At 48.1% G+C, this 25,865-nt stretch overlaps 1 protein-coding gene across 1 annotated transcript in view; it reads right to left on the reverse strand.

Annotated features, from left to right (window-relative positions):
• CPQ (carboxypeptidase Q) overlaps positions 1 to 25,865 on the reverse strand; it is a 272,392-nt gene that overhangs the window by 85,382 nt on the left and 161,145 nt on the right. The window contains exon 5 of the mRNA XM_012935321.2: positions 15,857 to 15,968. Coding sequence (XP_012790775.2) covers positions 15,857 to 15,968 — 112 coding nt within the window. The remainder of the gene's footprint in view (positions 1 to 15,856; positions 15,969 to 25,865) is intronic.

Consider the following 25,865-nt stretch of genomic DNA (forward strand, 5'->3'; position numbering starts at 1 on the left):
AAAGAGAGACTTTTAATAAAATAGCCAGAAAAGCCTTGCATATATGCATGAAACAAAGAAAAGCAACAATTAACACATTTCTAATGAAATGGTGACAACAGAGGCCAGCCCCAAACTGCAATGAACTCCAAACTGTATGCCGTAAATGCAGCAAAACTCCAAACCCGATGGAAACTACAGGAACATAAAATGATAGGTCTTGAACTCTTTTCGGGTAAATATCTTTTTTTCTTTTCCCTGGGGTCGATAAATGGGAGCCACTTTGAATCTTGTAGCTAAGGTGAGTTTTCTAACAACCCACCTTTATGGGCTTATTCTACTCAGCGAAGATAACCTTAATTGGTGGAGTCAAAACAGCTGAGGGGACTTGAGAAAGCTTTTGATGAAAACAGAGGGAAAAACTTTTCCCTTGAGGCTAAGAAAAAAACTGAAGAGACTTTTAAACAGCAGATCTTAGATAAAAGGCTACAGTCTAGAATTATGGCGCAGTCATAAGTTCTGATTCTTTATGCCACAACAAGACTGAAGGTGAGTGATGGCAGACAAGGGACCTTTAAGAAAACAAGGCCAATGGCTGCTCCTGGTAGAATGTTTCCAGATGCTTACATTATCTTAGCAAACCAACTACCTTGCCCTAGTTAATAAAACAACCCAGGCTCTGGGGACAATGTTAAGGGCTTTGAAAAGAATTCTCATTCAGCAAACCTGTCAGAAGCCCAATGATTTAATCATGATTCCTTAGATGACACTGAAGACATTGGCCTGAGCTGTTATGTGGATCAAATGCATGGATGTAGAGCTCATCAGAGGAGGAGCCGGGCAGAGAAGCAAAGGAACTGAATACCTGTGCTGTGTCAACATTTTTAAACAGTCTTTAGAAACATACTATGTGTGGCTGTATGTTATATTTCTCTGAAGACTGTGAGATCTGATTAAACGTAAACCCCAACCAATTAGAATCAGGGTTCCCCTTCCCTTTCCCTTCTCTCTTTGTTTCCCCCTTTCCTCTCCCTCTCCTCTCCTTCCCTCCCCTCTCTTCCCCTCTCCTCCCCTTCTCTCTCTCTTCCCCCTTCCTTCCTCTTTCCTCCCCTCATCTTCTTTGGGGGGCAGGGGATCACACCCAGGGGTACTCAGGACTTACAGTTGGTTCTGTACTCACAGATTACTCCTGGCTGGACTTAGGGGACCAAATGGGTCCAACTGGGGACTGGGTACCAACCCAGATTGGCAGTAGGCAGGACAGGGACCTGTGTGCTCTAACAACTCTCTAACTCCAGGATCTTTCCCACACCCTTGTCTACATGTCTCGCCCTGGGACAGGCAAAGTTTAGTGTCCGCGTTTGTCCAGTGACAGTCATGGAATAGAAGACACTTGGCAGATATGACTTGGGAGGTGATGGAGCCCCAACCCTCTTGTGGTCACACCAGAGGCCAAACCAGGTGATCATTCAGGCTCTGACCCTTCCTCACTACCCCCAGCGCCCCCCTGCACCTCTGCTCTCAGGGGTTAGACGCTTCTGTCTCCTACGCTTCCCCCAGGAGCCTGGGCTTGCACTACAGAGGGGCCTGTCGAGGCCTCGCTCCCCAGGGGGTCACTTTCCTGACAGGGAAGGGGGGCTTGTCTGACTGGACATGGTTACTGGACAGCTATTGATGTCACCCTCACATGGGACATCATTCACCCCAGAGTCTCAACACAGCCTTAGGTCACATTGCCCTATAAGAGGCTTTCCATCACATAACACTGGATTTACACACACACACACACACACACACACACACACACACACACACACACAGAGGCATGCATGCACAAGCCAGAAACCCGCCACTATTTTGATCTAGATATAATTGTCAAGGAGGAAACGGACTGAGGACAGAGGGAAAGCCAGTCTAGAAACCTCACTAAAGTTCCCGGGATGAAGGCCTCGGAGGGCCTACGCAGTGCTGATGCCTGAGCCAGGGCAGGCCGGCAGCTGTCCATAGGACACTGGAGGAGGAGGAAGAGGAGGATGACAATGAGGCCGAGGACAGGGAGGAGGCATTTCTGTTTCATCGATTCTCTCCCCCCCGCCCCCAGCCCTTCGTGAGTGTGGGCTTTGGGAGTCGCCAGCTGTTTCCCAACAAGAATCAGAAGGACCCAAGTTTCCTTTTCCTGATGGTGTCTTACAGGGTTTTAATGGCTGAGATTATTACTTCCCCCGCCACAGCGCATGAGATAAATCTCCCTAAGTTTGTGAGGTCAACAGCCAGGGTTTTGTCAAAGCTGGAAAACAGCGTCTGCCTTTGGACGTTTCTCACGGTTCCAGGCAGTAAATCAGGGGGAGGGAGAAATAAAAAGGCATTTATTGAAATTAAATCATCTGCTTACAAATAGCACATTTCCCTCCCTCCTCCATCCCCCTCCCCCTTGTCGAGGAGATTTGAAAAGAAAACAAAAGGCCTGGATGTGTCTGCAGTGGAGAGCCAGGGGTGGGCGGGAGGGGGTGGGAGTGGGGATGGGTGGGGGGAAGTCCAGCCCTTTGGGGCTTGGGTAATATCCTAGAGCTTACATTTTCTCAGAACAAGGCGTGTGCAAAGAAAGCAGGAGGGCTGTGATCTACTTAGGAAAAAAGAGGAATGGAATGAAATCAGTATCATCAAGAAGGAAAAAAAAATATTTCTCTTTCCATCATCCTTCAGTTAAGTGAGTGTGTGTGTGTGTGTGTGTGTGTGTGTGTGTGTGTGTGTGTGTGTGTGTGTGTGTGTGTGTGTGTATGTGTTGGGGCATGTGGGGGGAATGTACAGAGAGCACCTAAAACTCTATGTGCACTTAGATTTGGGACAGAAAACACAGATTCCCCCCGTACCCCTAAGCCCCGCAAAGAACTTGGGCCTGGGCTGGGAGCGGCAGCCCATCCTGGGTGAGCCATCAGCCCAGTTCCCTCTCCTGGTGCAGAGCAGCTCCTAGCTGGCATCTCTGAGTCAGACACAAACTCTGGCCGCCACGGACAGCCTGGAGAGCAGAAGCGCTACAGGGACAATGTGTCCGCCCAGCTGGCTGGGGCAGGAACTTTCAGTCTGGGGGTCCTCTACATGGCGCGGGAGACTCAGAAAACACGCCTCTGAGCTTTTGCCTAAGGTTGGCGTCACTGCTGAGCTACGCGCCCAGGATGCCACTTCTGCACCCACGGCACTGTGCTCCGGGAATAATGAATGAGTCAGGAGAACCAGGATCCTTTCCCAGGCAGCACTGTCACTGTCACACATGGTGACCCCTACACATGGTGGAGAGGGCCCTCCCCACCGGCCCCTGCCCTCCCTACCAGGTGTGGTCAGAGCTTAGACAGGGCAAAGAGAGCATGAGGAGGTCCATGATTTACTTACGACAATGAGGACACTAATGAAATCAAAGAGTGAAGACTGGTTTCTCCTTTTGCCATCCAGCAGTGAAGGGGGAGCCCACAGAGAAGTTGTGAAAGTTTGGGTGGGTTTAGCAGCAAAGCATCATCAAAACACTGGCTAATCCCAAAGCCAGGTTGCTCAGGGACATGGCAAGGAGTGTGCACTGAGGCATGGATGCTTGCTGTGTCATTCCAGGAAGACAAGCAGGAGATGTTTCAATACCTACCGAGATGATGGAGAGAAGATATCCAAGGTTCCAAACAGCAGAGGGAAAGAGGGAGAGAATGAAGGAGAACCCAGTGATTCCAGTGGAAAGCAAAATAAGAAAAAAAGAAAAAGGCAAAAACGTGCCAGAGGAAAGCACGCAGGACAATTGCTTATGGGCAGCAATCACGATAAAGAGAAGCAGAACACGTGTCCCTCAGCTGACACTATGAGAACAAGTATTTTACAAATCTGCTTGTTATTTACAAAAGAATCAAGTGAAATGCCACGACCTAGGTTAAAGTCAGAGGTAAGGGAACAGAGGGCGTGAAACCAAGAAAGTTGGTTCTGTGGGATTCATGGAAGATAAAACAGACTTCCAGGGAGAAATTCATACTAAAGGTAAAGACAATCTCTCTAGACTCAACTACTTAAAACAATAATTAAAATTTAAACTGCATAAAGCTGATAGAAATTCAAGGAGAAATTGATCAAAACCACAATCTTTTTTTTTTTTTTTTTTTTTTTTTGCTTTTTGGGTCATACTCAGCAATGCTCAGGGGTTACTTCTGGCTCTGCACTCAGGAATCACTCCTGGCGGTGCTCAGGGGACCATATAGGATGCTGGGAATCAAACCTGGGTCAGCTGCATGCAAGGAAAATGCCCTACCCACTATGCTATCACTCCAGCTCCTCAGACCACAATCTTAATGGGAAAGTTTAGCATCTATTTCTCCTCCAAACAGACAGATCACATACATACATTATAGGCCAGTGATGATCGGGTGGTTCTCAATGGTGCCATTTGTCTGATTGCTCCAGGAAGCCCAGGGAAACCTGGTCCTGGAAGAAGGAGGGGACAGATTGTCCAGGCCAGCCCAGGGCATGTTTGAAGACCCATGTTGGTGAACATGACTCTGCATGCATTCCAGAGAGTTCGACTCCCCGACCATGCAACACACATGAAACTCATGGACTCAAGAACAGCTCCACATTCTTGAAAAACTACAGACAACTGTCCTCTAATTCCAGATTTCTAAGGAGACCCTGTCACAAAATGCCATGCTCCCTAAACTGAAAGGCTGTGAGGAGGGGAGACAGCACCCAACAGGACTTTGAGGCATGTGACCTCCAAGTAAGGACACAGCGTGTAGACTTACATATTCCCCTCCAGAATGATAGGACAGACAGACAGCAGCGAGCAAACAAAATGGGGCATGAACAAAAGCCATTGATGCCAACCTAGGATCCAGAGGCAGAGTGGGGATGAGGCTGACACGGCTGTGCAGGGCTTCGGGGAGACAGTATGTATGGGGAGGCTCCCACCCTGACCCCGCCTCTCTCAGACTTGAAATGAGTACTTGTCATTTTTAGCACAATGAACTTCGGGCAGAGGGTATGTCCCAAGCTTGTTATTCTTTGTCATTTTTCAAATAGTTGAAGTCGTTCTCAGGAAAGGCATCTAACAAGACCCAGCGCCAAACTTAAAGAGCAGCATGAAGAAAAGGCGGTGGGGATGAGCTTCTGTGGAGGCCTCATTTCTAGGCCGGCTGCCACGAGCAGCACTGAGGTGCCCGTCTCTGCCCCACCGCACCCCGCACACACAGAGCTGGGTGTTGCGGGCTCAGGAACCTCGGCCCGTGATGGTTCTACCCCGACATCCGAGGAGGCCGGCTCCCTCCTTTTTATCGAGGTGCCAGAGTCGGAACTCAGGACCACACTCGTGTGAGGAGCGTGCTCTCCTGCAGAGTATCCCTGCCCCGCGGCGCCGTCATCTCTCCATCTCGGAAGACTGGGAGGAGAATGTGTCTGGGCTGAGCTCACTGTGTCCCGGTAGCATGCGCGTGCTCCATGTGTCAGGAGCATCCCAGCTGGCCCGGAGGCCGGAGCACATAGTGGAAGGCTCATCCTGTGGCCCCACTTCCAGCTGCCTCCCGGTGTTCCAGCCTTGCATAGCAGGCCAGGCACTGCCATTCCCACACCCAGCACCAGTCGAGTTCTGCCTGCGTTACAACGGATTCAGGTGACAGCCCCCCAGGCCAGCTCCCCATCTCTTTACTGAGGAGTTACAGCGGTCCAAGCAGGGTCAGTGGCCAGCTGGAGGCCCGAGTCTGCCTTGGAGGATGTGTCTTGAAAGGGAATCCAATGCCAGGCTCCTAGGGCAGACATGGTTATTGGTGCACCCCTTGCTTCTTCTAGGGGCTCAACGGATGCTTGTTGACTAAGAAAATCAAAGCTGAGGCTGGAGAGACAGGGCACAGGTCCAAGTGTGGGCCTAGTGTGCAATGTGTCTGATTTCCTCTCCGGTAGCCCCTGGTCAGTCCCGAGACAATCTCGTGTGACCTGCAGGTCCCCCAAACTGTTGAGTGTCTGGGTGTCCTTTAGCACCACAAGGCCTGAACCTCAAGCCCTTGCACTGAGCAACTGGTTTGACTGAGAATTGTCAGGTGGGGCTCAGGGACAACCCCCCCCCCAAATGCTGCTGGAAAAGCCCCTCAAGAGAAAATGAAGGCTTAAGATATGATTTCTCTGAGATGATTTGCTTTTTTATCAAAAATTCTGTTTTATAAGTTTAACTCTTTTTTTTAAAAAAAAAACACACATATATTAAGCTTCCAGAAAGGGAATCAGCTCAAAAGAATTCCTCTACCAAACTCATTTGTTGCCAAAAATGACATCCAAATGATTTCATCTAAAATTACTCAACTATAAAAAAAAGGAAATAATTCACACTTCGCTCTTTCAGAAAGGGAGTGATTTTAGTATGAAGCACTTGATAGAAATATTTCTTTGTTCTAACTTGCTGCCTGAGACCGTGAAGGCGGAGAGCTTAATGGATATACAGCCTATGGCGCGGAGGGGAGAAATACAGCCTCTGAAACCCTTCCCGACGCACGTTAATCAAGGCGAGAACTCAGAATAGTCCCCGTTACGTTGAGATACGGTCCTTTGAAAAGAGGCTGTTCCTTTACAAAAAGCACAAGAACACGAGCCTCCATGGTCATGGGCCTCGTGTTTATGCATGTGGGTCCTCGGAGAAGGACTCAGAATTCTGGGGCTTCGACTCTATCGGGCAACAGGAGGGTTTCCGGGAGCTCAGAAGCTGAGTTGGCCGTTTGCTCCCTCTGCCTGAGTTATTTCTGCTTTTCAAGTGATTAGCTTTGTCATCCCCATGTTGTTCTCAAGAGCTACTCCCCATTGTCATGATGCGTGTCCTCAGGGGCTGTGTGTGTCTGTGTGTCCAGTGAGATGGGCTAAGGACGTTGGCAAGAGAGAACAGGGGGCTGGGGAACGGCGAGGGTCTCCCTTCTTGTGTCATTTCAGTTCTGCCTAATTTTCAAGAAGGGGCCTTTCCCATGGCCGGGCAAAGAGTCAGCTCTATGTCCCGGCCTTGGTGATGCTCGAGGTTGGGGTGATGGTCACCTGCTACCTTCCCGGCTCTCGTGAGAACTCAGCTCTGGCGTATGGCCCCGGGAAAAGAGAACTGAGCCGTGGAATGTGAACGTGGAGACATGGAAAAGTCAGATTAGACCCAGGGCTGGAAGCCCCCGGGCCACTGTCTTGGCAATTAGGCTGGACTGTGATGGGGATGATTACTGATGGATGGTCAAGGCCAGAGACTGTGTATTATTTCAAATCTTCCGAACAACGGCTCAAGACATGGCGTAGAAGAGACACTGAGATGGAGACGGTTGAACGATTTTCCCAAAGCAGCACAGCCAGGAGGAGCAGTGAAGGATCTTTAGCCGACTCTCGTGCCCGGCAGATGAATGGTTCTCTGTCGCTTCCTGTCAAGCTGCAGGCTGAGTTACTCATGGGTTCAGGTCAAAGTTGAAAAGCTTCAAAGGAGACCCAGGAGCTCCCCAGCATGAGATGCCAAATGGAGCTGCCTGAGCAGGGTGGGTGAGCCCAGCATTGAGGACCCATGCGGGCAGGGAGCAGGGCCCCACCCCTGCCCAGCCATGCTCCTTTATTTCCCTCCCCCTTCTCTGGGGACACTCTCTGTCCTGTTTGTGCAGATGTTCTCAGACCTGAAAATAAACTCGATCAAACCAGAGTTGCTGAAAATGCAGGTGACCCGGGTGCTCCAGACAGCTGCTCACAGGGCTGCCTCGGGGCAGGCTTTTCCGGCGTGTCACCCACTCTCAGCCTGGGCAACTGCAGCCTGGGCCTGAGGCCACACGGGCACGCCATGAGAGACTCAGGCAGGGAGAGAGACAGCTCAGGAGTTACCAAAACAACTCTGGTAAGCAAATTCTTAAAAGGGTCTAAATCATCTTCAGTTTTATGTACTTGTCACTAAGAACAATGATAAAAAGTTACAACTAAACTTGGTTCGGAAAAAAGTAAAAGCAAGCAATCTATACACATTAAAATTCCAAGAAACAATAGAAAAATTTAATACCGGGGACATTTCCCCCCTGAGATTTAAGATCATTTCTTCCACATCTCTATAGTACACGGGTTACTGCCGGAAGGGCACTGGAACCAGTGATCCACACCGAAAACCCTGCCAAAGCGAGTCAATCCCTTCCCACACCCACAAAATAACCGTGGAGAAAGAACACTCAAGAAGGGAGGAGGAGAAAGGATTAACTGAATGTTTTAAGATGAAAATTCCTTCCAGAAAAGAAAATTCCAACCCATGTCTAAGACTTTTTGGGCCATTGAAAAGCCTGGCTTAGCTTATGGCAGGGATTTCCAAAACCCCACGTTCATTCTAATAAAACAGGCTCAGGGGGCTGGAGAAGTTAGTTGTTGGCTGGAGCTTCTGCTTGGGTGTGAATCCATACTTTTCAAGAACCAGCTTGAGGAGCAGGGCCTGAGAGACAGGTGAATGGGCTGACATCTGCTCTGTCTGCAGGAGGTCCAGGTTCGAACTCTAGATCCCCAGGGTTCCCTGAACAGTTGGGAGACATCCCTGAACAGAGTTGAGAGTAGCCCCTAGTACCACTGGGTGTGGCCCCCAAATAAAACCTTTAAAAAGGGGGCCAGAGAGATAGTACAGTGGGTAAGGCACTTGCCCTGCAAGAGGCCGACCTGGGTTCAAGGCCCTGTTCCACATGTGGTTCTTGGAACACCTCCAGGACGATTCCTGAGTGCAGAGCCAGACTAAACTCTGAGCATTGCTGGGTGTGACCTCTCCCCACATCCCCACCCTGGGGGGAAAATCCCAACCAAGAAGAAATGGTAGAATAATCCCTTGTGTCTGCCCTTCAGGAAGCCTCACATAATCCTACTCAGTCACTGCTTTTGGGTACCGCAAGCTCCCCACACTACTCTACAGTGTAGACAGCCATCAAATGCAAAGGCCTCTGAGCTGGAGCCAGTGTTGGCTGATTTTTCTCCAGCTCTGCCACCCCAAGAATATTCCCGAGCACCTCCCCCCCCCAAAGCATGCTACATGCAAGAAGCCCTCTCCAACAAACGAGGAAACCTCCAAACTTGATTCTCCCTTCTCTATCCCCTCATCAGCCAAGTGCGGTGAGCTGGAGGGTGGCTCGGGTGAAGAGTGCGGGGAGCCCCACGTTCCAGCCTTCACACCATCACGGTGAGCACGGGGGCGCCTCCTGCTTCCCTCTTCTTTGAGGCAAACCTTGCCCAGCCCAGTCTGCATTAGGCCAATTGCTGGACGCAAAGACAACTGAGAGAATGAGGGGTACTCAGGCGGTGGGGGCCCAGTGTCCCCCGACATGCTGATGTCAGTGTGAGAGTGGTGTCAGCACCCCGAGGTGAGGCCAACCCAGGGCCAGTCCTATCTAAGAGGCTTCTCCTTCCCAGCACACGGTGAACCCCAACCTGGTTTTAGGTTCTACAATGGGCCCCAGCTCTGCTCCGGGTCTCTTGGTGTGAACTCTCAAGTCCCTCCTTTGGTCTTCCTGGGTTGGACCCCTGGCACATTTCATAGGGGGGCTCGAGCAGGATCTGGGAGAAGGCCCATTTGCCTAGATGGATCTCTGATGGACCACCCGGGGACCCCAGGCCTCTCTATGCATGCTGTGCTCCCCAGAGCACTCTGGGAGCTGCAGTGACTCCATCCTTCCTGTTACATTGCTCCAGCCAATAGGCTGGTACCTGGGGACACCAAGAATCATTCCTGGATGTCTGAAGCAAGACAGGCCTATTATAAAATAATAGATCACTGTAGGAGTGAGTGATAGTACAGCAGGGAGGGTGTTTGCCTTGCAAGTGGCAGATCCAGGTTTGATCCCCAGCAGCCGGTAGGGTCCCCCGAGCATTGCCAGGAGTAATTCCCAAGTACAAAGCCAGGAGTACCCCCTAAGCATCTACCACTGTAGAAATAGAAAAGCTTCTCCCTTCAATTCTGCAAGTGCCCCCACTGCACCCCCCAGCTCAGCCCCCACCATGTCAAAACTGTTGCTGCCGACAATTTTCTCCTTGTTTTGAATGGTGCACCGGAGAGAGTGCTCACTCTGCTGAGGATTCTGTGCTGTGCCCCCCATGCTCTGGGAAGGTCTAGTCATGGTTCTAAGGCTGGGGATGTGCCTCAATGGCATAACACAGGCCTTTGACATGTGTAGCCCTGGACTCCACCCCCAGCATCACCAAGAACGAGGGCCAAAGGAAAGATGGGAGGGAGAAGCTCAGAAGCCGTGCTCGATGCTCTGCAGAGAGGAAGTGGCGTGGTCTGTTCACTGGGGTCCTTGAACAAAATGTTTCTCCCTCTGCCTGACCTTGTGGGTTCTACGCTTCCCCTTTGGTCCATGGCACCTGCCACAGAAGTGTCTGCTCACTGGGACTGTGAGGAATGTGTAAGTCAGACATGGTTCCGGTACACAGACTTTCAAAATCCATCACAATCATCATCAAGATACTCACGTCTCAGTATTTCCAGAAAGATCGCCCCCCCCCCCCCCAATTACAACAGCAAAGCAGAAGCCTTCCTTCTCCTTTCTCTTTTGTTCTAGGCCCGAGAATCCAGCATTCTAATTTCATAGTAAGTAACAAAGTCAAAAGAATTTTGGGGGGTGGGGGGTGGTTTATTTTTCAAGTGCCAAAGGATATTTTGAAGCATAACATCTTTGACCATTGGCTTTGTCTACTGACACCAGGACATTCCAGCAAATGACATTTCAAATAAACAAGTTTAAGTCCTGTAAACCATCGGCACAAAAGAAGTATTCAATAGCACTTCACAGCAAATAGCCTTCTGTGGATGGTTACTTAGCAATGACTGATTATATTTGCAAAGCACAAATATCTCTTCTGTTAGATTAATTGAACACGGTTTTTAGCCGAAGGCTGGGGCTAAAGAGTGAATCTCTAAGCGAGGTGGAAAACACGGATCAGCAGAGACAAAGTAAGAAGGATGATGCTCAGAACATTGTCCCGAAGACCAGAAATCCCTAGTGGACCAATATTTCAAATTAACAAGCTGCTGAAGGACTGGGACAAGCTTCCCATGTGACATACTATCTTGAGAGCAGTAGTCAAAAGGAGTGTCTTAGAAAAGGAGATTGCCACAGAGCTTTCCCATTTCACCAATTAAATGGTTTGGGTTTAATGTAATTAGCCCATGTTATAAAGACCCATTTCTTGGCTGTGCCTGCAAAGTTCCACTCCTGTTCGAGCAGATCAGTATTATTTTTTAATTCAGGATACACATGGACACTTCACAAGTAGAATCGACAACCTAATTTAATTATTTTAGCTTAGGAGTGAGACTCAATGGGTACAGCCACAAGATGTGATGGTGCAGGGTAGATGCAGAGGCTCAGACCGAAGAAGCAGGAAGTGGAAGTCGGAACAAGAGAGATGTCGAAGACATCTTTAGTGAGAAAGAAGAAAATGGAGAAAGGATCATGGGATTCTCACCCCACAAGGGGTGTTGCCTTAAGTTGTAAAGGGAAAGTGACTGTAGAGAGGCCGTGACAGCCAGCCCTAGGTTGTGAACACATTAAGTTAGAGGATGAGGGAACGACAAATGGAGGGCAGAGTTAAAGACACCCCCTCCTTCATAATCAAGAACAGAGTACTGCATCTTCCGAGAGTAGCGCACCACACTTGATGGGGTTTAAAGTAGAGGACAACCAATCCTAAAGGGAAATATATTTTTACGTGTGTGTGTGTATGTGTGTGTGTACATAAGCACACAAGGCCCAACCTTTAACAACATGTTAATGATCTCTTACAGAAGGGCCTAATGGTCCTTGGGTGAAATACAACAATCTTCACACACTAGCCTCTAAGGAAACTTTTTGGAGCATCTTTAGTGGTTTATTCATAACAAAAAAATATAAAATAATTTATTTCAGTTCTGCCTTGGGGCAGGGGTTGGGGTTCAGGATGGAAACATCCGAAATATGGTGGTGGGAAGGTGTAATGGTGGTAAAATTGGTGTTCAAATATTAAATGTAATCAAAAATTGTGAACTACTGTATAGAAATAAAATAAAATTAAAAAAAAAAGAACAGAGTACTGTCAGGACCATACTGGTGGAATACTAAGAGTTAATATTTACTGAGAACTAGGTTGGAACCAGGTTCTGTTCTGAGTGTATGATGTGAATGATGATCTGACTTCTGAAAATCCCATGATTTTGAGAAAGGAACTATTGTGAGCCCCCACTTCACCTCTGTGGACCTGCCCGTGGTGTCCTGGTGACAGAGGCCCAGAGTCGGGACGTGAATCCAGGTCACTCATTTCCCCAGACAGTGCTTCTTTGCCACATTGCCTCGTTATACTGCCCCATAAAACATTTATCTTAGGGCTGGGGTCGTGCCTTTACAGAGGTTTCCAGAAATCTTTAGGAGCCCAAATTGAAGCTATTTGCTACAGAGAAGAAGTTGAAGTCAACATACTTTGAGAGCTGAAAAAAAATTACCTCACCTTTGCGTGGTGTCTGACATTTACTCGCGCAATTAATCCAACTCAATTAACAGCAATTGAAAGCCCCATGCTGAGTACTGAAATTAAGCTTCCAAACCCAGAGAAGATGTAATTTTTATTCTGATCTGGAGCAGATCAAATCTCCTGCTAGTTGATGGTTGGAAGGAAATGATGAAGAAAACAACATTCAGGGGCCCTCAAGTCTGGTTTGCGTGGGCCCAGTTCCCAGACACTTTGTCTCTCTGATCACACCCAGGCTGACAGACACACTGGAATAAAACGAATTTCCAGGGGACAGTGATAGTTCCGTGAGGTGCTTGCCTTACATGTGTCTGACCTGGGTTCAATCCCTGGCATATGGTTTCTGCACCCTCCAGGGGTGACCCCTCAGCACAAAGCCCCCGAGTCAAAACACACCCCTAAAACAAAATCCCCCAATATATGCCTGCATGCCTTTTGGGAGATATATTCATTTTCAAATAATTTTACCATTGTTTTTTATTGAATCACCATGAGATACAGTTAGAAAGCTGTTCATGATTGTGTTTCAGTCATGCAGTGTTCAAGCACCCGTCCCTCCACCTATGCAAATTTCCCACCAATGTCCAATGTCACCAGCTTCCCTCCCGTCACCTCCCACTCCAGCCTGCTTCTACAGCAGATGCTTTCCTTCTCTCTCTCTCTCTTTCTCTCTCTCTCCTTTTTGGGCATTATGGTTTGCAATACAGGTACTGAAAAACTATCATGTGTATTCCTTTAATTCCTCTCAGGCACATGGGCAATTTCCAGACCCTGTAATGCCTGCATCCTACAAAGAGGAAAGTGCCTGATCTTTCTCTGGAACAGAATAAAGTGGGGGTCAGGCATCCATGGGGATTTGCCCAGATGGGGAGGAGAGAAGACATCAGCATGTTCAATCCTCTCCCCAGGACTGTCTGGTGTTGGGTTTGACTTGATGAACAATTTCTCAGCCACCCCATGGCACAGACTCGCCAGAATTCTCAACCGGTTGTGGTCTCAGGCTTGCAGCCTCCAAATCTCGCTCGCTGACAAAAATGCCTGGTTAAGGTCACCTAGGAGACTTTTAAAAAATGCAAATGGGGTGATGCTCTATTCCTGTCCCTTGCCCCTACCTGCGGGGGCTGCTGCCACCTGCAGAGACTAGTGCCAGTGGCATCTCGAGGGCAGGGCTGGGGACACGAACACGCTGCAGAGCATGAGGCAGACTCAGGGCACCAGCCTCGAGCACAGCCATCATAGCCAGAGGAGCCACACCGGCCTGCTTGAAAAGCAAGAACTCCAAAAAACACAGGACTTGAGTTCCCATATGGTCCAGCAGCTCCACTTCCTGGCATCTCCCCCAAGGGCCCCAGAACTCGATTCAGAAGACGTTTGCCCTCCTCTGCTCATTGCAGCACTATTCGCAATAGTCACATTTGGAAACAACCCAAGTGTCCAAGAACAAATGACTAGATAAAGAAATTACAGTCCATATACACAGTGGAATACTACTCAGCTGTAAGAAAAGATGAAATTATGTAATTTGCTGCTGTGTGGACGGATCTGGAGAGTATCATGCTGAGTGAAGGGAGTCAGGAGGCGAGGGACAGGCAGGGATGATCTTTCAGTCGCCTTCTTATGCGGGATATAAAGAAATGGTCGAGGAATAACAAATGCCCGAAGGCAACAGAGACTGAAGTGCTTTTTAGTAGGAAGCTGAACATGGCAGGGGCTGTGGGAGACTAGAAGGGGGGGCACTGGGGCAGTGATGGAGAGAAGGGGACATTGTCGAGAGCTGTGGTGCTGAAATGATTATGTAAGGAACCCTGCCGTTAACACCATTACAAATCAAGGTGCCCCAAACAAAGTAAGAGCAAAAAGTCCCCGACCACCTGTCCCTCTCCCAGGTTCAAAAACACACCTAAGACTTACATCAAATGAGCCCATGTGAGATCAGTTCCTCGGCCTATGGATTCCAGCCATCTATGTTAAGATGAGCACGACTGGGGCTGGGGTTCACAGGTTCAGCTGTGCTCTTAGACGGGTCACGCCCACACAGACATGGATTTCAGAGAGCTCCTGAGATCTTCACCGGAGGAAATGTTCTGGTCTTCATCCATGCGACTCTGAACTCACCCCACCCCACCTTCTCACCTGGTCTGACTCAGATCCAGAACTCTCACAGCAGATGGTCCTGTTATTTCACCCACTTTTACCAGCACATGGGTGGCGTGAGTCTGTGTCTTAGTCACAAGTAAGGCTCATAAAATAAACTCTCTCCATCAACTCTTAATTTTCATTCCTGCCTCTCTTCCCTGTGTCCTGGATAACATGGAGGAACCAACTGCATGCCTGCATTCTTTATTTTGGCTAAAGGGCCCCTCTGTCATTGCTCTAACTTTGGTCCAGGAAGGACACTGAGGCCACGCCCTCCCAGCCCCCGTCATGCCTCCACAGGAACCCTGTCACAGCCACTGGCAGACGTGGCCGCATTTGCTACATGCATGCTTGCTTGCTCAGTTGCCCCCACTAACTGACCACATCTGGGACTTGGAATACCTGGGATCTCCTTGAACAAAGAGTATGTTCCCTCCAAGGGACAAATGAGTCCTTTCCTGGGAATAAACGGACAAAACAGAGCTCAGAGACCCTCATAGCCATGCAACCAGATTCTGCGCCAGGCTGTTTCACTCAGATTGCCCTAGCGGGGGGCGGGTGAGAGCCCTCCCTGCCCCAAGGGACCCAGCTCTGGCAGCCGGCCTCCACAACCCAGCCACCGCCACACTCCAGGCCTCTCCCCGCACGCTCGGGCCAAGCCTCACATATAAATGAACATATTCCCGGACCTCACAGCCACTTTCCCGGCTGCACGGCACATCATAAGACACTCCCTACCCATTCTCCATAATTGCCACACCATATTTGATGGGATTCAGACAACAAATCATAGAGGGAAATATATATATACATATATATACATACATATTTTCAGATATATATATCAAAGCTCACATCACCCAAACTTTAACAACATGTTAGTGACATCCTATAGAATGTCTTAATGGCTCCTGCCAAAATAGAACAATCTTCACACTGTTTACTATATGAACACTCTTTGGTAAACATGTTCAGCAGTTCTTCATAACAGACAATATGAAATATATTATTTTGGTTGTGTTTTGGGACAGAGTTTGGGGCTTGGGATGGAAACATCCCGAATTTGGTGGTGGGAAGGTGTAATGGTGGTGGGATTGGTGTTTGAATATTAAATGTAATCAAATATTGTGAACTAACTTATAAAATAAAAAAATTAAAAAAATAAAGTGTTGAAAAAAAAATCTGTGGGTCATGGTGTATACTGGCTGAGTTGTGACCCCGGAGAGACCCACACGTCAGAGAGTGGCTTTTCAATATTTACCTAGATCTTTGATGAGCGAGAGGGCTTCCCAGGATATGACTGCTCCAGCGCCGTCATCCATGGCACCCTGGCCCACATCCCAGCTGTCTAGATGGCCGCTCACCAGGACCACCTAGGACAAACCACCGCAGGAGAGAAAGTCAGGGCGCCAAGCAATGGCTCACAGAGGGGGCACTTGGAGGCTTTCCAAGTGCGAACATGAAACTTCCATATTTTATTCCTTTTTTATTTACATTGAAATAGATGGGTGGAAAAGTAGGAAGTGGGTAGGCCATAGGGGTCTTAAGTGAGATTCCTCGTAATCTCAGTTGTTACCTCATCCTGCTCTTTCCTAACACAATTCTTAACACTAAACACAGAAGGTTCATTACTAACAAATGGTTAGGCACTTGCATGTGTGGCTTGAACCCTGAATGACATAAAAAGGGAACTTGAAACTTCAGCCAAGTTCTCAACAAATCCAAATTCTAGTAGACACAGAAGAAATGTGTTAAACTGAATTCCACTGGAAAAGTGAGAACAATAATTGAAATGGTGCTGGCTTTGTGAGCTATAAATCATTCTGGTATTGAATAAGTAAATACACTGGAATTATAGGCTAAAGTCTAATTTAAGAGAGATTTTCAATTTATCTTAGTGCTTAAAAAGTCTATTGATTATACTGTAAGTTTTAAGTTTGAGGTTTTTCAAGAATCATTAGCAGTTCTCTCCAGGAAAATGTCAGAAAATCCAACTGAAAAAAATTTTATGGACAATTTTGAGATAAATGCTGCTGGGTTGATATGACATCATATGGGAAAAATGTAACTTGGTTTCTTGTTATACAATACATAAATATTGAGCCAGATGAACAACTGACCTAAACAAAGATGTCGGAGGGAAGCATAGAACAGCTTTGTTAACTTTGAGCATGCAAAAAAAAAAAAATTCTGCCTTCAATGGCACACAAAAAGCACAAACCATGAAAGAAAAAACGTGTTTAAAAATAGGAGGGGGAGAGAATCCGGGCGTTCCGGTAAGCAGCGCAGGCCGGAGACTGCCCCGGACCCCAGACTGGGCCAGCAACACCAGGGAGCCAGACGGAAGAGGCACAGCCGGTACGCCTTCTCCAGAAAGAACTTGGCCACGAGACCTTTTCTGAAAAATGAAAACATGCGATCTATTGATGCCATCCAACATGTCTGCCTGCTAGAGGAAAACCTCCATATAATGATAGTCAGATTCCTGTTGAAAACTGAATGTAATCAAAGTAAGGAAAGAGTAAAGTGAAAAATGTCTGCCACACAGGCAGAGGGGGAGTGAAGGGGGGTATGCGGGGTTTAGTGGTGGATCAAATATGAAAACTTTGTAACTGTATCTCACAGTGATTCAATAAAAAATAAAATTAAAAAATAAATAAAATAAATAAAAATAGGAGGGGCTGGAGAGATAGTATAGCAGATAAGGTGTTTGCCTAGCATGCAGTTGGCCCCAGGTTCAGTCCCTGGGTGCCCCCCCACCCCCCAGCCTTGCCAGGAGTGATCTTGAAGTGCAAAGCCAGAAGGCCTGAGTATTGCCAGGTATGTCTGAAAAACAATGGACAAACAAAATTAAAAATAAAAGGAAAGAAAAATAGGAGCATTTATTTGTCAGAAGATCCCTTTTTGAGAGTGAAAGAGCAATGCACAGAGGAGGAAAAAGCAGTCGTCACACAAATCGCCACCAAGGCCCCATTTCCAGGGCACGCAGAGAGAGAATGCCTACCACACAGTAACGAAACAGAGGCACGAGGTTACCGGCGTGCTCTCTGCCCAGACGAGACCCGAGCAGCCGCACATGAACGGCTCCTCTGCTCCTAAAAGACCATGATCCCGGAGGCCCACTAACTACTTTTGGCACCCAGCTACTTCTTGCAGAAATGCCTCTAGACTGTGAACTGAGCTACGGCCCCATGCTGCCCCGGGAGGGGAAAGGTTTTTCTCTCTCGGCCTTTCTTCTCGGCAGCAATGGCGTGGCGACTGCCATCTCTTAGAACCTACAAAACAGAGGTATGAGCGTGCAGTGATGCAACTTCTGGCAGAAATTTCTCTGGACTTAGTTACTAAAATACTAGAAATCCCAAACCCGTGACTGCAACAGCGGCCACGCGACCTCATATGCTCTTCATTCTCAGCAGTAGAAAACAAATTATCAAATGATGCCTTTTTGGCAGGTCTGATTGTTGGGGGGAAATTCCAAATAATAATAGTGAGTTTTCTGTTGAAATACTGAATGTAATCAAAGTAATGAGAGAGTAAAGTGAAAATCATCAGCCACACGGGTGGGGGGTAGGTGGGATGGGAGGTATACTGAGGTCCTTGGTGGTGGAACATGTGCACTGGTGAAGGGATGGGTATTTAATCATTGTATGACTGAGACTTAAACCTGAAAGCTTTGTAACTTTTCTCATAGTGATTCAATTAAAAAATAAATAAATAATTAATTAAAGGGGTGTTTTTATAGCAAAAACTAAACAAAACAAAACAGAGGCACGAGAAGAAAACAGTGAGGAAGCCTGAATAGGCAACTCATGGAACAGACAAACTGCTCGTGAGTCTATGAAAAGGCACTCACAGATCATTAGCTTCAACTAAGATCATTAGTTCTTAAAGGAACTCTAAATCCAACCATACTCAACTACTAGGATGGCCCAAGCGAAAGAGAGAAAATAGCAGGTTCTGTTGAGGAAGGAGTGGATGGAAGGGAACTCCTAAACCGTGCAGCTGAGAGTGCTCAGGACATGGGTGTGCCCTGCAAAACTGCTCATCTTCCCAGTCTGGATGTCGGCACCTCAGGGCCCTGAGGCCCTCTCTGGCTATGGAGGCCATGGGATGCTCACCATTAGCAAGAGATGCAACTGGGATGCTGACGGTGCTCTGGCTCTCTGGCCAAGGGCACTATTCAAGCTGGCCAAGAGCCCACTAAGTTGATGGCTGCATGTGTCAGGAGAATGCAACAGTGAGAATGTGTGTGTGTCTGCGTGGGCACACACGTGTGTGTGCATTTTTATTGCTGTTTTTGAGACACACTTAGCAGTCCTCAGGGATTATTACTGGCTCTGTGATCACTCCTGACTTGGAAGACCATGTAAGACACCGGGATCAAGCCTGGGTCAGCCACGTGAAAGGCCAGACCCCTACCCATGGTATCATCACTCTAGCCCCAGTGAGAATGAACCTCACCACCCATGAGACACATCGGTGAATCACACTGCCACACTGAACAACGAAAGAAGCCAGACAATGAAACCAGACTCCTGAAAATGCTGTGTTATTTAGTGTTTTGCCCAAGGCTGGACCACACAGATGAGGGCAGGCAGGGTGGGCTGACCCTTACAATGTAGGCACAGGGTGACCATTTAGGTGGGGTCCTGGCAACCTACAATTCTCACACGATGCCCAAACCACCCAATGCATATTTCTCAGCATTCAGCCTGGTAACCCTGGGATGTGAGATGCTGAGTGTGTGGCTGTGAGAGAGAAGAGGTGGTGGGGCAGCAGGGCTGGGCTCCTCCTGGTGGCGGGGACTGGGGATAGAGGCCCCAGGCAGGGCCACTTGCTGCTTGTTCCTGGGATTCCAGTGCCAGGACCGTGTATCTGACTATGCACCTGCTCAGACAGTACTGTGCTTGAAAGAAAGTTCCTTTGTTTTTCCTTTTACATTTTAGTTTGGGTACTATAATGTACAACGTTAATAATGGCAGGGTTCCATGGATGCTACGTCCTAACCCCAAACTCTCCACTAGAGTTTCAGCTTCCCTCTGCCACCCCGTCCCCCTAACCTCCTCAGATCCTGTTCCCAGCCCTCCTACAGTGATACCCTCCTACTGAAAAATCAGCTCTCCCTCAGCTTCTGTTACCTTTGGACATTTATTGTTTCCTTAACATGCTTCTTTATATCCCACATCTGAGGGAGATGGTTCTGTATCTATCCCTTTCTTCAGACTCACTTCACTCAGCATGACATGCTCCAGGTCTGTCCACAGAGAAGCAAGCTGCATGACTGCATATTTCCTTATGGTCAAGTAGTATTCCACTGTGTACAGAGACCATAGGTTCCTTATCCACTCATCTGTTCTTGGCATTTACCCCAAGGACCCCAAAACTGTCTTCAGAAAAGACACTTGCACTCCTGTGTTCATTGCAGCACTATTCAAGATCGCCCAAGTCTGGAATCAAGAAATTTCCTTAAGAAGCTCAATGGACTGAAGCCCACAGCCACAGCAGCAAGTGAATTGAGCTTACAATATGATGACAATAACAACACAAATGCCCCGTGACTGGGAGCACAGAGTTGGGGTCTGGGAATCAGGGCAGGGCCCTGCACAGCTGTAGGATCCCGTGTACACACACGTGGCCTGGTCACAGTCCCACATATGTGCAATATATCTCCAGTTTAACAAATGGACATGTAGCAAGCCCCAGATGGATCATTTCTAATGAAAGGGCGGTGGCGGGGAAGAAGTAAGGAAAACCCCATGTTGTAACAGCAGGAAATTCTGATTCAGGGAGTGGGGAAATGCCGGGTGGAATGAGCAAACCAGTGAGTCACTACTTCCCCCAGCAACCCCCCCCCCATGCTAGAGAATCACCACCCTGATGAAGTTTCAGGGAATACAGAGGGTCTGAGTGTCCTTTAACCAATATTTGTCCATATAACACCAAGCTGACTTGATGTAGCTATATCAGGGCAACTATAATTTTAGCCTTCAAACTTCCTTCCCCAAATTGAGGGCACATTACAATCCAACTTCTTTGTTTTCCGAAATAGCTCCATTTGCTAATCTAGAATCATACCGACTTAAAAGACCAGAGAAAGTTCCGGGCAATGGATGCTAAAAGCTTTCCCCTAGGATAAGGTCTTCGGGTGTTGGGGTGGGTGTCGGGAAATGATCCCAAGCCACAGGATTCTGAGTTGGTTTTCATGAGTACAGTGTCTGACAGCAGAGACCAGTCTCACAAAGATTCACCCAGCCGAAAAAGCAAATGCATCATGCCTCTGACAGGTGAGTGAAAGACGCCTTCGTGATAACACGCTTGGGACTGACGGTCATGCAGAGTAAGCTCCAGTCCAGCCACATGGGTCAGAAGCCACACAGTCCCCTTATACTTTGGTGTCCAGGTTGGGGGGTAGATCAGACTGTCTTGTGCCCTATAAGGCACCCGCTCACATACTGGTCACTGCACTCCCTGAGGCAGGCAGAACCTGACCAATCCCCCACTCTCTCTCCCAAATTCAGGAAGGAGTCAACATCATCCTTGCCACAGTAACTGTCATGGCAGCCACAAGGAAGCATGTAGAAAGGCAGTGAAGGGTCTGTGGTGGCCTTCAAGGCATGAGGCAGCAAAGAGATGAGTGCAAGTGTGGGGTGCCTGCAACTTGGGCATTGGTAGCAGGAGGAAGAATCTTCCCAAGGAGCTGAGATTATGTAGGGGTAAAGACACCTGCACGTGGCTGGCCTGGGCTTGACTCCTGGTACCCCCTCTGGTCCCTAGCCCATCAGGCGTGATCCCTGAGTGCAGAGCAGGAGTAAACTCTAAGCACGGTTGGGTGTGGCTCCCCAGCCAGCCAACCAACCAACAACCACACAAGTGAAAATCTACCCAATGTGGGCCAAGGGGCACTTCAGCCTGCCAGGATGAAGACTGAGGCTGGCGGAGCAGTGTCCCCTGCAGGGCTGCTGCAGGGCTGAGGAGGGACAGGGCAGGAGGATGTGGGCAGGGCAGCCCTGTGGGCCATGCCTTCCGCCTGGGTCTCTGGACCGCTGAGCCCCTGCAGCCTTGCCGGACTGAAGGATGAGCAGAACATTATCAGAGCAAGATGGAGGAAAGAAGGTGGGACAGGGAGAGAGAACAGTCTTGTGGTCTTGTGGGTGGACACGTGGAGAAAGACAGACGTGACCAAAGATGAGCCACAGTCCACCTTCGTGGAACCTACATGCAGGCGAGAGAAGCAGGCGGTCAAGAACCCAGATCTCAGGCCAGCCTCGGGAGTAGAGAGAGACGGGGGCGGGGACAGAGCAGAGTCGGGTGGAGACAGGAGAGGGAAACCCGGTCAGCTTTCCCTCCGAAGGAAGGCAGATGGCCACACACGGTCCCCCCTCGACGAGGAGTGCCCCCAGCTGGCCACTGTGCAGCGCCCCCACGTGCTGGGGCCCATGGTTGGTGGGAGAGATCACAATTACAAAGCAGGACCCAGAGTGTTAGCGACTCCCCGGACAGCAAATGTGGCTGGCAGGAGAGATGGAGTCCCAGGGAACACACCCATGCCCCCTCTCTCCTCAAAGGCCCTGAGGCCTCCAGTTTCCAGATCTTCCTCCCAGGCCCCCTTGAGTCTGCTTCCATGTTCTGCAGAGCTGATGATGCTGAGATGGGTGAGACCAGGCAGTGTTGGGGCACCCTCCTCTCCAAGGGGTCCTGCAGCGTAGTCTGAGGCAAAGGTTCCCACTGCTTTGGGTCAGGAAGTCTCTCTCACCCAGCACCGTGACTCATATGTCTCATGCTCACCCAAGGTCCTTGGCTGATGCCAGTGGAGTGGGGTCCCAGGGGTGAGGTGGGGTTGCATACTCCATGATGCATGGCAGAGGGTGGCTGCCCCGGGCAGCGAGGAACATCTGATACTAGGCTCTCAGCACTCTGACAAGCTGCAGCAGCTTGACACCCATAGGAGAATCAGAGCTGCGTGGACCCGTGCTAGGAAAGGGGGGCAGGAAAGCACTCAAGTGCTAGAGCAGGTGAGGGCAGAAACAGCAAAACCCAGCCCGATGCTTGTGTGATGGATGGCTCCACCCGCAAACCATCAGGCAAGCTCCTGGAGGGACATAAATAGTCTTCCAGGCACGCCTGTTGCCTTACTCTCCAGCATGCAGCAAGAGATCCTACCAGATTACATCAACGCACAATGAGATCCACTCTCAGGAAAGAGAACCGGACTCACATAGAGTTCAGAGAGTTCCTGGAGACAGTGACATGCAAAAATTCTCAGAGGCACCCAACCAACTAAACTCGGGTCGGGAAGAATGAGAAAATTCTAAGAGGCCAGTGAGGAGTAATGAGATGCCATTCATCTGAGAATAAAACCTCCCAGTGACTAAGTGCCTGGAGCAGGTGCTTCCCTGCTAGACTTTCCAAACTCTTAAGGAAGAATGAATGTCAATCCCTTTCAAACTCTTTCAAAATACGTAAAAGGAGGGAACATCCCCTACCTCCTTTCAGGAGCATATATTAGCCTCAAAGTACAGCCAGAAAAGAACAGCGTGAGAGAGAGCTGAGGCCAGACAGTAGTCAGGCGTCTCTGACTAATGCAGATGAGATGCTCTCAGGAACTGAGGAGCAAGCGGGGAACTCAGCAGTGCATGGGAAGGATCATTCACTGAGTGAGACTCATCCCTGGGATACAAGAATGATGACAGGCACGGAAGTCAACGTGACACAGTTGGATCGATGTGTCAGTTCATTGACACAATGTAAGAGTCAGATGATCTTCTCAATAATTGCTCACACAGCATTTGCCAAAACTCAGCATCTGCTCCTGATCAGAGAAAAGAAACGCCGGCTAATCAATGACTAATAGAAGTCACGTATCTCAGTCATGAAGGCTAGCATAGGCAGTGAGTCTACAGCCAACTTCATACTCAGGGGTGAATGGTGGAAGTTTTTCCTTTTATGACCAGTAATAGGGTATTTACTCCTAGTACTGAAGTTTGACTAAGGCTAATGAGCCAACGAAAAGAAATAAAAGGCATCCAAAGGACGAGATTAAATTATTTTTATTCACAAGTGACATGATTTTACATAGAGAAAATCCCCAAGATTCTACCCAGAACTGTTTGGCTAATCAATGCATTGTCTAAACTCTCAGGACACAGATTAACATGCAGAAATCAATAGCATTTCAATACGCCAGCAACCAATTATCCAAAAAGGAAATAAAGTGATCTCACTAAAATGAGTTCAGAAGTCATCCAAAAATATTCTAGAAATAAATTTAGCTCACTTATGAGGATAACACTGAAAATTACAAGATATTGATGAATAATATGGAAGAAGAAATAAATAAATGGAAAGTAGCACGTGTCCATATTGAAAGAATAAAATAGTTTCTTTGCCATTCCTATTGAGTCTACTGTCCTTTTTAATAGTAGAAAGAATAATTCCAAATGTGTATGGAACCACAAAAGACTTCAAATAAGCAAAGCAACCTTGAGGAAGATCCCAAACTTGTGCATCCCAGTTCCTGATTTTTAAACTGTGTGATAGAGGTACAGTAATCAAAACAGTCCCATACTGGTAGCATAAAAGCAGACACAGAGGAATGGGACAGAATGAGAGCTGAGAAATGAAGCCCTGTGCATAGAGTCAGTGAGTATCTGACTGGCTGGTCAAGAATTCCAAATGGAGTAAAGACAGTGCCCTTAAGAAGTGGTGCTGCACCACAGAGACTGGCCCATGTCCAAAAGAACAAAAGCAACCGGTGTTGGCACAGATGTGGGGAGAAAGGGACTCTCCTTCACTGCTGGTGGGAATGCCGACTGGTTCAGCCTCTTTGAAAAACAGTATAGACGATTCTCAAAAAATTGGAGCTCCCATTTGACCCAGAAATACCACTCCTGGGAATATATCCTGGAGAGGCAGAAAAGTATAGTAGAAATGACATCTGCACTTTTATGTTCATTGCTGCACTGTTTACAATAGCCAAAATCTGGAAAACACCCAAGTGCCCAAGAACAGATGACTGGTTAAAGAAACTTTGGTACATCTACATCTATACTATGCAGCTGTTAGAAAATATGAAGTTATGAAATTTGCATATAAGTTGATCAAAATAAAAAGTATCATGTTAAGTTAAATGAGTCAGAAAGAGAGGGACAGACATAGAAAGATTGCACTCATCTATGGAATATAAAGTAACAGAGTGGGAGACTAACACCCAAGAGTAGCAGAAATAAGGACCAGGAGGTCTGCTCCACAGCTTGGAAACTGGCCCCACATGCTGGGGGAAAAGGCAGCTCAGATAGAGAAGGGAACACCAAGTAAAGGATGGGGGAGGACCCATTTGGGTTGAAAGATGGGTGCCAAAAGTAGACTATAGACTAAACATGATGGCCACTCAATACCTCTATTGCAAACTACAACACCCAAAAGGAGAGAGGGAGCAAAAGGGAATGCCCTGCCACAGAGGTAGGGTGGGGTGGAGGGGATGGGGTGGGGGTGGTGGGAGGGATGCTGTGACCATTGGTGGTGGAAAATGGGCACTGGTGGAGGGATGGGTTCTTGACCATTGTATGACTGAAACGCAAGCACGGAAGTTTGTAAGCCTGTAACTGTACCTCACGGTGATTCACCAATTTAAAAAAAAAAGTGGTTTTGGAAAAGCTGAGCGCTCACACGTGAAAAAATAAAATCAGATCTCCGCACACAGCACTCACAAAAAGGGACTCAAAACTTAAATATAAAACAGGAAATCACACAATTCCTAGAACACGATAAAGACTCCTGGCCATGGTTTAGGAATGATGTTTTGTTTTTGTACAAGATATCTCAAGCACAATCAACACAAACAAACATGGGGACCTGAGTAAAAGAAATGGTTGCCACAGTGGCAAAGAGCCAATGGGAAAATGTTAGCAAACAGCGGATGTGCTAAGGGTCAACTATCAAAATACATAATGAGCTTATATAACTCAATAGTAAAAAGAAAAAAATTGGTTTTTAAAAGGAAAAGGCAGAGGTATTATTCTGAAAAGGATGCCTGGGTGACTTTAAGTACTTGCAAAGCCAATCCAAAACACAAAATCTATCAGAACTTGTTTGAATGGTTATCATCTACCGGACAGGAAGTGACAAAGGCTGACGATGCCATGAGTCAAAAGGGCCCCGTGCCGTAAGGTGGCCTTGCAAGTGGATGTGGTCACTAAGGAAAACAGCATGGAGCATCCTCCAACATTCAAAGGAGCGTTCTCATACGGTCCTGAAAACCCACTGCTGGTCTC

The sequence above is a fragment of the Sorex araneus genome, chromosome 2 (assembly GCF_027595985.1).
Source record: "Sorex araneus isolate mSorAra2 chromosome 2, mSorAra2.pri, whole genome shotgun sequence".
NCBI classification, from domain to species: Eukaryota; Metazoa; Chordata; class Mammalia; order Eulipotyphla; family Soricidae; genus Sorex; species Sorex araneus.